General features: G+C 42.1%; 1 protein-coding gene across 12 annotated transcripts in view; it reads left to right on the plus strand.

Annotated features, from left to right (window-relative positions):
- Nucleotide 1: 1 nt before the first annotated feature.
- The window catches only part of IMMT (inner membrane mitochondrial protein), a 50566-nt gene continuing 37098 nt past the window's right edge, over nucleotides 2–13469 (plus strand). For 10 of the 12 annotated variants that reach the window (XM_080686512.1, XM_080686516.1, XM_080686521.1 and 7 more), the window contains exons 1-2: nucleotides 4–186; nucleotides 13151–13224. In XM_080686512.1, coding sequence (XP_080542638.1) covers nucleotides 142–186; nucleotides 13151–13224 — 119 coding nt within the window. In that variant the 5' untranslated portion in view covers nucleotides 4–141. Of the gene's footprint in view, nucleotides 187–13150; nucleotides 13225–13469 lie in introns of all 12 variants that reach the window. The other 2 variants (XM_080686514.1, XM_080686515.1) reach the window with 1 other exon arrangement.

Genomic DNA, 13469 nt, shown 5'->3' on the forward strand with positions numbered 1-13469 from the left:
CAGTGGCGTTGGTGCCCTCCGGTACGCCAGCGCAGGGAGGCGGCGCGGACGCACGCACAGACGCACGCACGCCGGCCCTCTTCTACTCGCGCCGCTCCCGCAGCTCCAGCGTATACTAGCAGCGCTGTCCACCTGTCCGAGATGCTGCGGATCTGTCATTTATCGGGCGTGACCTCCGCCGCCCAGGTGAGCGCGAGGGCGCGGGAGAAAGCGCGTGATGAAGCTGACTAAGGGCAGACAACGGAAAGTGGGGGAGGCTTTCGCTCTGCCTCGGCCCCGGGACTGAGGCGTGTCTCAAGGCCGCCCTCATCGCGGGAGTCTTAGGCGGGTCCGTCAGGCAGTTAATTCGGGAGTTCGCTGGGCAGGGATGCTTTGAGAGTTATTGCTGAAGCCGGATGGGGTGTGGAAAAGAGAAGGTGGCGGGGAGGCGGGCACAGGGCAGCCGGGACGTGTCGTCCAATCAGCCCTGCGCTGTCCCATTCAAGGACCAATCGTGGCTCCTGGCGCCCGGGTCGCCGGTTGTGCGTGTGATGGTTTCGCGCAGCCAGTGGTTGAAGGTCGAGGGGGAGAACTACAGTTCCCAGCAGGAAATGCAGAGCAGAGCCTTGGCTTGTTGCATTTTTAAATAAGGAGGTGCTTGCACTCTAAGCGTCCGCGTTTTCGGGGTCAAGGTTGTGATTATTCGGGAGGGACTTATTTTCCGTCCCTGAGTGATATCTTGTTCCACCTCTGAGCTATTATTAAACAAAAAGAAAAGATTGTAGTTTATGGAGTTCAAACTCTTGGTACTTGAGGAAGGACAGGAGTCATGACCTTGTGCTCATTTATGAGATGAGCCTGGGGCTCTGAGTCTCCCAGGTGCTGGGACTACTTTGGCAGACATCCAAGGAGCCTAGATACCCAGTTACTTTTATTTCGTCATAATTATCAAAGTAACTTTCTAAAATTAAAAAGTAAACCTATTACCATTGAGCACAATTTTCAGAATATTGATATTTTGGCAAAATGTTATATTGCAAAACAGGCACTGTGATTCAAGCAGTATGGAATAACATCCATAGAAGCCAAACTTTATCCCCCCAAGTTTGCTTATCTCCCCATTCGTTGTTAGGGTAGGAGAAGCAGCCTCTTCCAGGCTATCAGGAGCGTCTCTCGTTGACTTCCATAGGAAAATGGTCTGTATTTTTTTCTTTTTCTTTTTGTGTGTGTGTATTAGTTTTCTATTGCTACATTACAAATACCACAAATTTAGCAGCTTAAAACCACACCCATTGACTATCTTACAGTTTCGGGATATGAATGATTTGGGGTTCTCTGCTCAGTGTCACACAAGGCTACAGTCAAGGTGTTGGCTCTTCTGTGGTTCTCATTTGGAGTTCAGGATTCTCTTTCAAGCTCATGCAGTTTGTTGGCAGCATTTATTTAGTCCCTTGCAACTGTAGGACTGAAGTCCCTGTTTTCTTGCTAGCTCTCGCCTAGCCTTTCCTAGAGGCTGCTTGAAGTTTCTTACTGCAAGATCCTTAGAGACAGTTCATAACATGGATGTCTGCTATCTGGCAGGCTATCAGGAGCTTCTCTCGTTGACTACAAAAGTCTCTCTTAACTTCCATTTCTGATCTCTAGACCCCGATTTAAAGGGTTTCTATTATTAGGCCAGGCTCACCTGTTAAAACCTCCCTTTAGGTTAATTCCAATCAACTGATAAGTAACCCGAATTGCATCTGCAAAATTCCCTTTGCCACACAACCAATCCTAATCTTGGGCTTAACAGCAAGGGATGGAGATCAAGGGGGCCACCTTTGAGTCCCGCCTAACATAGTACCCAAGTGGGGCTGGGAGGATGAAGAAAGCAGAGCTACCTCTCAGGGCAGAATTGTTGAGTTTGTCTTTGGAGCCCTCCTTTCATGGCACACTTTTCCTTATTCTGTGCTCAGATTACATCATGGTTGTCACTGATCTGTCCCCTCTGTCCTGAAGTCCAAAATTACGTGTGTTTTTTTCCCTTGCCTTTCTCAAAATGTTTCCCACTTATTGGGTTCCCATTTAGGAAATGAGAAGAAAACAGATTAAGATTCATACTAAAATATGAACACTTTTCTGGGTTGCAACCAAGATTTCTTACCTTCCTAAAATTGCTATCTTACAAGATTTTTAAAAATAAATTATATAAAATTCATTCGTTTACTCTTACTATTTCCTCAATCATTCAGTAGCATTTTATGCTGTTGCTTTGTCAAACTCTTTACTCTTGGCTTTTCTATGTAATAACTTCGGGTACATCTTACCCTCTCTCATCCCTGTTTTCCTTTGTTGAGTGTGCTGCTTTCATGTACTTCTAAGTACACTCCCAAGGTTCATTCGTTCTTTCTCTGTCTCTCTTTTTACTTAACTTAAGATTTAATTTATTAGAATAGTTTTAGGTTCACAGGAAAATTGAGGGGAAAGTACAGACATTTCCCATAAACCCCATCCATGCCTCCACATATGCATTCTGCTCCCCCTCCCCATTATGAACATCCTCTACCAGAGTGGTACATTTGTTACAACTGATGAAACTACATTGGCATATCATAATCACCCAAACTCCATAGTTTATATTAGGGTTTACTTTTGGTGTACATTCTGTGGGTTTGAACAAATATGTGATGACATTATCCATCATTGTGGCATGATAGAGTGTATTTTCATCCTCCTAAAATCCTGTCTTCTACCTATTTATCACTCTCCTACCCTAAGCCCTTTGCCCTGGGAACCATTGATTTTTTTTTTATATATATATATATATATATATATTTTATTGATTTTTTACAGAGAGGAAGGGAGAGTGATAGAGAGCTAGAAACATCGATGAGAAACTTCGATCAGCTGCCTCCTGCACACCTCCTACTGGGGATGTGCCCGCAACCAAGGTACATGCCCTTGACCGGAATCGAACCCGGGACCCTTCAGTCTGCAGGCCGACGCTCTATCCACTGAGCCAAACCGGTTTCGGCACCATTGATTTTTTAAAAATATATTGTTATTGATTTCAGAGAGGAAGGGAGAAGGAGAGAGAGATAAAAACATCAGTGATGCCAAAACCGGTTTGTCTCAGTGGATAGAGCGTCAGCCTGCGGACTGAAGGGTCCCAGGTTCGATTCCGGTCAAGGGCACGTAACTTGGTTGCGGGCACATCCCCAGTAGGGGGTGTGTAGGAGGCAGCTGATCAATGTTTCTCTCTCATCGATGTTTCTAACTCTCTATCCCTCTTCCTTCCTCTCTGTAAAAAAATCAATAAAATATATTTAAAAACAAACAAACAAACAAAAACATCAGTGATGAGAAAGAATCTTTGATTGGCTATCTCCTGCATGTCCTCTACTGGGATTTGAGCCCAAAACCCGGGCATGTGCCCTAACCAGGAATTGAACCGTGACCTCCTGGTTCATAGGTAGATGCTCAACCACTAAGCCATGCTGGCTGGGCAGGGAACCACCGTTCTTTTTACTGACTCCATAGTTTTGCCTTTTCCAGAATGTCGTCTAGATGGAATCATACAGTGAATAGGCTTTTCAGATTGACTTCTTTCACTTAGTAATATGGATTTAAGGTTTTTCCATGGCTTGATAGCTTGTTTATTTTTAGCGCTAAACAATATTCCATTGTCTGGATATACCACACTTTATCCTTTCACCTACTGAAGGACATGGTTGCTTCCAAGTTTTGTCAATTATAAATAAAGTTGCTCTAAACATTCCTGTGCAGGTTTTTGTGTGGACATGTTTTCAGTTCCTTTGGGTAAATACCAGGGAGTGTGATTGCTGGATTGTGTGGTTAGGGTATGTTTAGTTTTGTAAGAAACTTCCAAACTATCTTCTAAAGTGGCTATATCATTTTGTATTCCCAGGAGCAGTGAAAGAGAGTTCTTGTTGCTCCACCTCCTTGCCAGCATTTGTTGTGTCAGTGTTCAGGATTTTGGTCATTCTAATAGGTGTGTAGTGATCTTATTCCATCTCTTTATATGCTATTACTTGGGATTACATCAATTCTCAGAACTTTAATCCCTAAGCAGATGACTCTGTAGCCTCTTTTGATCTTTGTACCCCAATTTAAAAAATCTTATTTGATTTGTCAACTTTATGAGAACAACCACTTGTCAAAATTCTTTCCACTTTATCAAACATCTTTTTAAAAAAAAAAATATTTTATTGATATTTTACAGAGAGAGGAAGGGAGAGGGATAGAGAGCTAGAAACATCGATGAGAGAGAAACATCGATCAGCTGCCTCCTGCACACCTCCCACTGGGGATGTGCCCGCAACCAAGGTACATGCCCTTGACCGGAATCGAACCCGGGACCCTTCAGTCCGCAGGCCGACGCTCTATCCACTGAGTGAAACCGGTTTCGGCTCAAACATCTTAAATATCTTCCTGCTTTTACTGTTGTCCCCCTAGATTCAGTTCTTTACATACTAGTTAATAAAGGCTTTTTTTTTTTTTTTTAATTCTCACCGGAGGACATTTTTTTCCATTGATCTTTAGAGAGAGAGTGGAAGGGAGAGAGGAGGAGGGGAAGAGAGAGACAGACAGACAGACTTCAATGTGAGAGAGACACATTGACTGGTTGCCTCTCGCATGCACCCAGACTGGGGCCAGGGATCGAACTTGCAACTGAGGTATGTGCCCTTGACCAGGAATCAAACTTGCAACCCTTTGTCTGCAGGCCCTTCAGTCTGAGCCAAATTGGCCAGGGCTAGGCTTTTTTTTTCTTTTAAACATATAGATCATTCCATGCTCTTTAATGACATCTCATCATATTCAGAATAAAATCTAAACTCTTTATACCAGCCTTGGGCAAACTACGGCCTGCGGGCTGGATCCGGCTGTTCTATCCAGTTCTCTTGCTCTCCCCTCCGCTCCTTTACTTTGAATTTATATTAGTTCACACAAACACTCCATCCATGCTTTTGTTCCGGCCCTCCGGTCCAGTTTAAGAACCCATTGTGGCCCTCGAGTCAAAAAGTTTGCCCACCCCTGCTTTATACCCACCAGGCCCTTCATGATCTGGCTCTTTGGATATCTCATTTTTCTACTCTCAGTCTGTTTTTCTGGCATATCCAGCACATACCTCATTGCCTTTTCTTTTGCTGTCTCTTTTGCCCTGAAGTCTTCCCACACATCTTTGCTTAGCTTACTTCCTTCATTCAGATATTTCCTCAAATATCAACTTTCCTTCAGAAAGATCTTCCCTATCTAAAACAGACCTAACTACTCTCCCTATTGCCCTACTTTTGTTTTACTTTGTAACTCTTACCACTATGTATATAGATGTTTATCAAAAGAAGACATATAGCCCTAACTGGTTTGGCTCAGTGGATACAGCGTCGGCCTGCGGACTCAAGGGTCCCAGGTTCGATTCCGGTCAAGGGCATGTACCTTGGTTGCGGGCACATCCCCAGTAGGAGGTGTGCAGGAGGCAGCTGATGTTTCTAACTCTCTGTCACTCTCCCTTTCTCTCTGTAAAAAATCAATAAAATATATATTTTCTTAAAAAAAGGAGACATACAAGTGGTCAACAAGCACATCAGAAGGTGCACTCACTAGGTGATGAACAAGTGTTGGTGAGGATGTGGAGAAATTGGAACCCTCATACACTGCTGGGGAATGTAAAATAGTACACAGTTAAACATAGAATTACCTTGACCCTGAATTTCTACCCAAAAGAATTGAAGACAGGTGTTCAAACAAAAACTTGAGATGAATGTTCATAGCACTGTTCACAGTAGCCAAAAGATGGAGACAACCCAAATGTCCAACTGATGTCTGGATAAATAAAATACGTTATATATCTATATGATGAAATATTACATTGAACCATAAAAGAAATTAAGTACATCTATATGTAGGATACATGTCACAACAGGATAAACATTGAAAACATTATGCCAAGTGAAAGAAGCCATGCACAAAAGGCTACATATGATTTTATTTATACAAAATATCCAAAATTGTCAAATCTATAGAGCCAGAAAATAGATCTACTGATTGTCAGTGGATGGAGAGAGGAGGAAATGGAGAGACTACGTAGTTGGCACAAGAATTTCCTTTTGGAGTGATGAAAATGTTCTAGAATTAGAGGTGTTTTTTTTGTTTGTTTTTTTAATTTTTTTTAAAAAATATATTTTATTGATATTTCACAGAGAGGAAGGGAGAGGGATAGAGAGCCAGAAACATCGATGAGAGAGAAACATCGATCAGCTGCCTCCTGCACACCTCCCACTGAGGATGTGCCCGCAACCAAGGTACATGCCCTTGACCGGAATCAAACCCGGGACCTTTCAGTCCGCAGGCCGACGCTCTATCCACTGAGCCAAACCGGTTTCGGCAAGAATTAGAGGTTTTGATTGTTGCACAGCAGTGCAAATATACTGAAAGTACACTTTAAAACCACGACTTGAAATAAAAGTGTTTGTTTATTTTTAAGAGAGAGCAGATGGGAGAGGGAGAGAGGTAGAAATTGGTTGGCTGCCTCCTGACACCCCCTACTGGGGATTGAGCCTGCACCCTGGCATGTGCCCTGACCTGGAATCCAATGGGGGACCTCTTTTTAAAACGTTTTTTTAATCCTTACCTGAGGATATTTTTTTCCATTGATATTTAGGGAGGAAGGAAGTTGGGGGGGTGGAGAGAGAGAAAGAAACATTGATGTGAGAGAGAGACATATAGACTGGTTGCCTCTTGCACGCTCCCCGACTGGCCAGGGATCGAACCTGCAACTGAGTACTTGTCTTGACTGGGAATCGAACCTGCTACCCTTTGGTCTGCTGGCCAACGCTCTCACCACTGAGCAATTGGCTGGGGCCCAACTGGTGACCTCTTGGTTAATGGGGCCATTCTCAACCAACTGAGCCACAGCATCCAGGTTAAAATGGTGACTTTTATAAGTGAATTTTACTATACACAGGGAAAAAAACAACTTGCCGCTAGGTATTTGCAGATGGCTTGAGTTATAGAGACCACACACACACACACACACACACACACTTTCTTTCTCTCTCTCTCTCTCTCTCTCTCTCTCTCTCTCTCTATATATATATATATATATATATATATATATATATATATATACACACTAGTAGCCCTGTACACAAATCCGTGCACCAGTAGCTCTCTGTGGGGCCTGGCTGCTCCGCTCCCACTACCCAGAGGCTCTCTGCTCATGCTGCCCACTCTCAGTGGCCGCCCCCCTGGAATTGGGGGACTCTGGAGGGCCTGAGAGGACTAGGCGCCGTCATCTTGTGGCTATGGGCGCCACCATTTTTGTGGCAGAGTGATGGTTAATTTTGCATATTACCCTTTTATTAGATAGTATATACAACACACACATACACACATATATAATTAATATAAAAAGTAATATATATATTGAAGTGGCATTAATTGGCCAAATATGGGACAATTTAAGTTTTTAAAAGGATAAATAATTACAATTGGTTAAAGTCCACCAAAAGTGTTTGAATTCATGAATTCATAAAGATAGTGTTCTGATTAGCTATAGCTACATAAATTACCTCGAGCTTGGGGTAAAATAACATTTATTTATTGTCTAAGTTCTGGGGGTTGCCTGGGCTCAGCTGGGCTCAGTGGCCCTCATGAGGTTGTAGTCAGGCAGTGGCTAGGGATAGAGTCATCTCACACCTTCTCATTCTCGTGTCTGGCAGTTGATAACGGCTGCAGCTGACACCTCAGCTGGGGCTGTTGGCTGGAACACCTACACATCCAGTATGTGTATCTGGGCTTCCTCACAGTTTGGTTGCTGGGTTCCAAGAGCAAATGTGATGAGAGACAGCTGGCAGAAACTGTATCCCCTTTATGTTCTAGTCTTCGAAGTCACACAGCAGCACTTTCAGTGCCCTCTATTAGTAAATTAATAACCAAGTCCTGGCTTTGTTCAAGGGAAGGGTAGTAGAACTCACTTTGGAGGAGTGGCAGTATTCTGGAAGAGCATGTGGTACAGGAAATATTATTGCTGTCATTTTTGGATAATATTGCCTGCCCTTTACAATTTGCAAATACATTCACAACCTTCCTCAAAACCCTTCAAAATCTGATCCCATCACAGCATCAGGGTCTTGTCATCGAAATCAGATTCCTCTGCAAATAAGACATTTTGGATGTGAATGTGACTCCTAGGATATAGCTCCCTTAAGCAGATTTTTTGTTTTTCAGCCTAAAGACCTGTTAACTAAAGAGACAAGTTGTCTGTTGCCCATATAACCAACATACATTATACAGAATGGGGCAAAAGTAGGTGTACAGTTGTAACTATGGAAAAAAATAATACAATAATCCTATCTAATAAAAGAGTAATATGCAAATTAACCATCACTCCCCTACACCCACAAGCCATGCCCACAAGCCACGCCCACAAGCCAGTCATCGAATATGCAAATAAACCCAACCAAGATGGCTACGGCCACAGAGAGCAGGAGGGAGGCTTGGGTTTCCCCGGCGATGGAGGAAGCCAAGCTTTCCACCTGCCCTTGCCGGCCTAGGCCTCCATTCAAGGCTACAAAGTTTCAATGATAGAAGATAAATAAATCCAAGCAGAAATGGCGGCAGCCAGGGAGCTGGAAAGAGCAGGAGGCTAGGGTTGCCCCCGGTGATGGAGGAAGCCAAGCTTCTGCAGCCCTGGCCTGCTTTGGCCTCCGCTTAAGGCTACAAAGTTTCAATTATAGAAGATACATAAATCCCAACAGAAATGGCTGCTGCCACGGAGTGAACAGTAGGTTTGGCTCCACTCTAGGCTACAAAGTTTCAATTGTAGAAGATAAATAAATCCCAGATACCAGGGCCTCCTCCTGGGTTCCCAGGGGGTGTGGCCGGCCTGCAAACCACCACAAGCCCCTTGTCCAGGCCGCCCCACACCCCAAGGGAACCCCCACCCTGATCCAGGACACCCTTCAGGGCAAACCAGGCGGCCCCCACCCATGCACCAGGCCTCTATCCTATCTAATAAAAGAGTAATATGCAGACTGACCATCACTCCAACACACAAGATAGCTGCACCCATGTGGACACAAGATGGCCACCATAAGATGGCCAGCAGGGGAGGGCAGTTGGGAGGAACCAGGCCTGCAAAGGAGGGCAGTTGGGGGTGACCCGGCCAGCAGAAGAGGGAAGTTGGGGGTGACTGGGTCTGCCGGGAAGGGCAGTTGGGGGGGACCCAGGCCTGCAGGGGAGAGCAGTTGGGGGTACCAGGCCTACAGGGGAGGGCAGTTAGGGGTGACCAGGCCTGCAGGGGAGGGCATTTAGGGGTGACCAGGCCTGCAGGGGAAGGCAGTTAGGGGCAAACAGGCTGGCAGGGGAGCAGTTAGGCATCAATTAGGCTGGCAGGGAGTGGTTAGGGGGTGATCAGGCTGGCAGGCAGAAGCAGTTAGGGGCAATCAGGAAGGCAAGCAGGCGAGCAGTTGGGAGCTAGCAGTCCTGGATTGTGAGAGGGATGTCCGACTGCCCATTTAGGCCCGATCCCAGTGGGATCGGGCCTAAATGGGCAGTCGGACATCCCTTGAGGGGTCCCAGATTGGAGAGGGTGCAGGCTGGGCTGAGGGACACCCCCGCCCTGTGCACGAATTTCATGCACCGGGCCTCTAGTATTAAATAATAGCCCTGGCTGGTGTGGCTTAGTGTTCAAAAGGTCGTGGGTTCAATTCTCAGGCAAGGGCATGTACCTGGGTTGTAGGTTAGTTCCCCGGCTCCAGGTGGCCCCAGTCCCCAGCTCAACCAATTGATGTCTCTCTCCCCCTTCCTTTCCTTCCTTCCAATCTCTTTAAAAATATCCTTGGATGAAGATTAACTAAAAAAAATAAAATGTCAAATAAATGAAAAACAATGAATTAGAGACTACTTTTTGCAACTTTGAATAAAGTAATGAATATAGACATTGTACAGTAACACAATTGATAACATCCAAAAAGAGAGACAACCAAGACATTATGTGCCTCCTGATGAAAGAACATAATATCACCTAAAGCTTGGCCAGAGGGTGAACCTGAGCCTGAGCAAGTGTCTGGATCCAACACTAGTTTACAGGAAATACAGAGGACAGGAACATGTTAAATTGCATCTTGAACAAAATCCAGTCTGGAAAATTCTACAGGTCAAGCAACCCAGGTTCTTCAACAAATTAAATATTGGAGGGAAGACCTCTAGATTAAAAGAGATTTAGAAGATAATGAACTTTTTTTAAAGTAGGCAAAACTAAACTGGTGTCTATGGACTTTTACTTGTGTAATAAAACCATAAAAGCCTTAAATTTTCTAACTTTTAATGTTCTATTCAGGATATTAAGTGCTATATGAAGGTAGGCTAATGAATATGATACTTTTTTTAAAAATCAAGAGCCACAGTTTCAGATAAAACTCCTATTAATTTGAGTCATGATATAATCATTTCTGCTTTTTTCTCATACCAAAGTATGAAACTTTTTATTGCTATCATTTTTGGTCATAAAAGATAAATTTGTTCACATTTTACCCCTTTTAAATCAGGGTGCATTTTATACTTGAAGGTGTGTTATTTCATTGAAAGCATTTTAATAGCCAAGCTTTTAAAAGTCCAGAAATGCACCCCTCTGTTCACTATAGCATTATTTATAGTAGCCAAGGTTTGGAAGCAGCCCAACTGCCCATCTGTAGATGAGTGGATAAAAAAGCTGTGGTATAGTTACACAGTGGAATACTACTCAGCTATAAAAAAGGAAATCTTACTTTTTGGTGGAACAGCATAGAAGGACCTGGAGAGTATTATGCTAAGTGACATAAGCCAGTCAGAGAAAGACAAATATCATATGATTTGGATGGACATTGGGTTTTTGTCTTTATTTTTGTTATAATAATAAGTAATTCTGCCTGGGAAACATAATGTCATTTTGGTTCAATTCTTAAAGTAAAATTTGCAGTATTGCTAAATACTGCCAAATTAATCAAACTGCCCTCTAGTAATAATATGAGAATGTTTTCCACAGCCTTTCAACACATTTTCAATGCAGATTCCACTTATATGTGGAATCTAATGAATAAAATAAGCTAACAAACAAAATGGAAACACTCATAGATACAGAGAACAGACTGACAGCTGTCATAGGGAAGGGGGTTTGGAGGACTGGGTGAAAAAGGTGAAGGAATTTAGCAAAGAAAAAAACAACTCAGACACAACGGTATGTATGGTGATTACCAGAGGGACAGGGATATGGGGGGAGGTAAAAGGAGGATAAATGGCGACAGGAGACTTGACTTGGGGTGGTAAACACACTACAATATACAGATGATGTATTATAGAATTGTACACCTAAAACCTATATAGATTTATTAACCAATGTCACCCTAATAAATTCAATAAAAATTCTTTTAATCCAGAAAAATTCTGAAAAAGAATAGTACTAAAAGAGAGGACTAGCCCTACCAGATTGAAAGCTAATTCTAATATGCAGTAGTTAATACATTGTGATATTATAAATAGATAACAGATAAGTGAATAAATTAGGTACTCTAAATGCATCTAGAAATTTAGTATATTTTAAAGGTGGCATTTCAAATCATTAGAAAAAGTGGATTATTTCTATGATTTAGGGAAAACTGAATAGACATCTGGAAAAAAATAAAATTGAATCTATACCTTATATTTTAGATAAAATTCAAAGATTTAAATATAAAAAAGTGAAACCATCTGAGTAGAAGAGATCATGGAAGAATTATTGTATAATCTGAGGGTGGCTTTTTAAGAATATGAGAAAACCCAGAAGGCATACAAGGAAATATTGACAGTTTTGACTACATAAAAGTAATATTTTTGCATGGCGTAAGCTACCATAGGCAAAGATAAGGAAACAGATCACAGACTGGATAAAAACATTGCACTTAGCAGATACATGGCTAGTTTCTCTTCATACATAAAGAACATTTAAAAGAGTATGAAAAAGATTAGTCTTAAAAGTGGTAAAAGGAATGCTCTGATACTTCACATAAGAGGAAATAAAAAGGAATCATAAATATAAGAAAAGATAGAAAGTCATAGTAAAGGAAATTGTGATTAAAACTGCATTGAAAATGTGTTGGAAGGCTGTGGAAACATTCTCATATTATTATTAGCAGTTTGACTAATTTGGCAATACTTATCAATATTGGAAATTTTACTTTAAGAATTGACCCAAAATGACATCATGATTCTCAGGCAGAATTATTATAACAAAAATAAAGACAAAAACCCAATGTCAATCCAAAGAGGGCTGGTTAAATACATTAAGTAGAATCTATACAGTGGAATACTGAATATGTAAAATCCAAAGATTGTCATATATTGATAGATAGGATGATTTCAAATATGTATTGTTGAAAGAACTTTTGTACAGAACTGGGTGTTTAACATGGTATCATTTGTGTAAAGGTTGTGTGTCAGGAATTCTCTGGCACAGAATGTATCTGGATAGCATTGGCTGCTTGTGGAAAGGGGCTCCGAGTTAGCTGGGGGTCAGAAGTCTGTGGTTCACTCTATACACAACTAAACTTTGAGTTTTCATTTTAAATGTATTTTTTTGAAATCCTCATCTGAGGACACACTTTTTTCTTTTTAATTAAGAGAGAGAGAGAACCCAGCTGTTGTGGCTCAGTGGTTGAGTTTCAACCTATGAACCAGGAAGTCACTAGTTCAATTCCCAGTCAGGGTTCATGCGGGGGTTGCAGGCTCCATCCCTGGTAGAGAGCGGCCAGGAGGCAGCCGATCAGTGATTCTCTCTCATTGTTGATGTTTCTTTTTCTCCCTCTCCCTTCCTCTCTGAAATTAAAAAAAAAAACAACAACAAACATATGGCAAATCCCACTTATATCCAAGAAATAATTAACATATATAACACTTAAAAGTGCTAATTGATCAGAGTCTGATAATCCCTTTAAAAAAATCTTAAAATTTATTTTATATGAACGTTGGGGTGCAAGAAACATCATTGTTTTTAAGGGTCTATAACTGTGCTTCATGGTAAATTAATTTTTGAAAGTAAATTTTTGTTTAATGAAGACATTTGCAATAAAAGTATTAGTTCTTAAGTTACCAACTCTAAAAGCTTTCCACATTCCTTTAACTGCATTGGTTCTGATGTTTTCTTCTTCCTCTCTAGAGTTGTCTCTGTGGGAAGTTTATCCTCCGTCCCTTACGACCATGCCGTAGATACTCTACTGCAGGCAGTTCTGGGTATGTAGTATGTCTCACTGTAAACAGACTTTTAACTGTATGCTAAGAGAGGGGTGTGTGTGTGTGTGTTTTCCTTGACTATGGGAATAGCTGCTTGAACCTTTTTGTTAAGGGGTACGAACACTGAAGCTTTACTGTAATATCTTTGGGTCATTGGTATTTGTAGGTACAAGTTTGTTGCAATTCTCTTTTTGGTTCTTTGGTAATTGGGTGGCATTCAAGGTAGAAGCTCCCCCCTCCTGTGC

The sequence above is a fragment of the Plecotus auritus genome (genome assembly GCF_963455305.1).
Source record: "Plecotus auritus genome assembly, chromosome: 8".
Classification (NCBI taxonomy): domain Eukaryota; kingdom Metazoa; phylum Chordata; class Mammalia; order Chiroptera; family Vespertilionidae; genus Plecotus; species Plecotus auritus.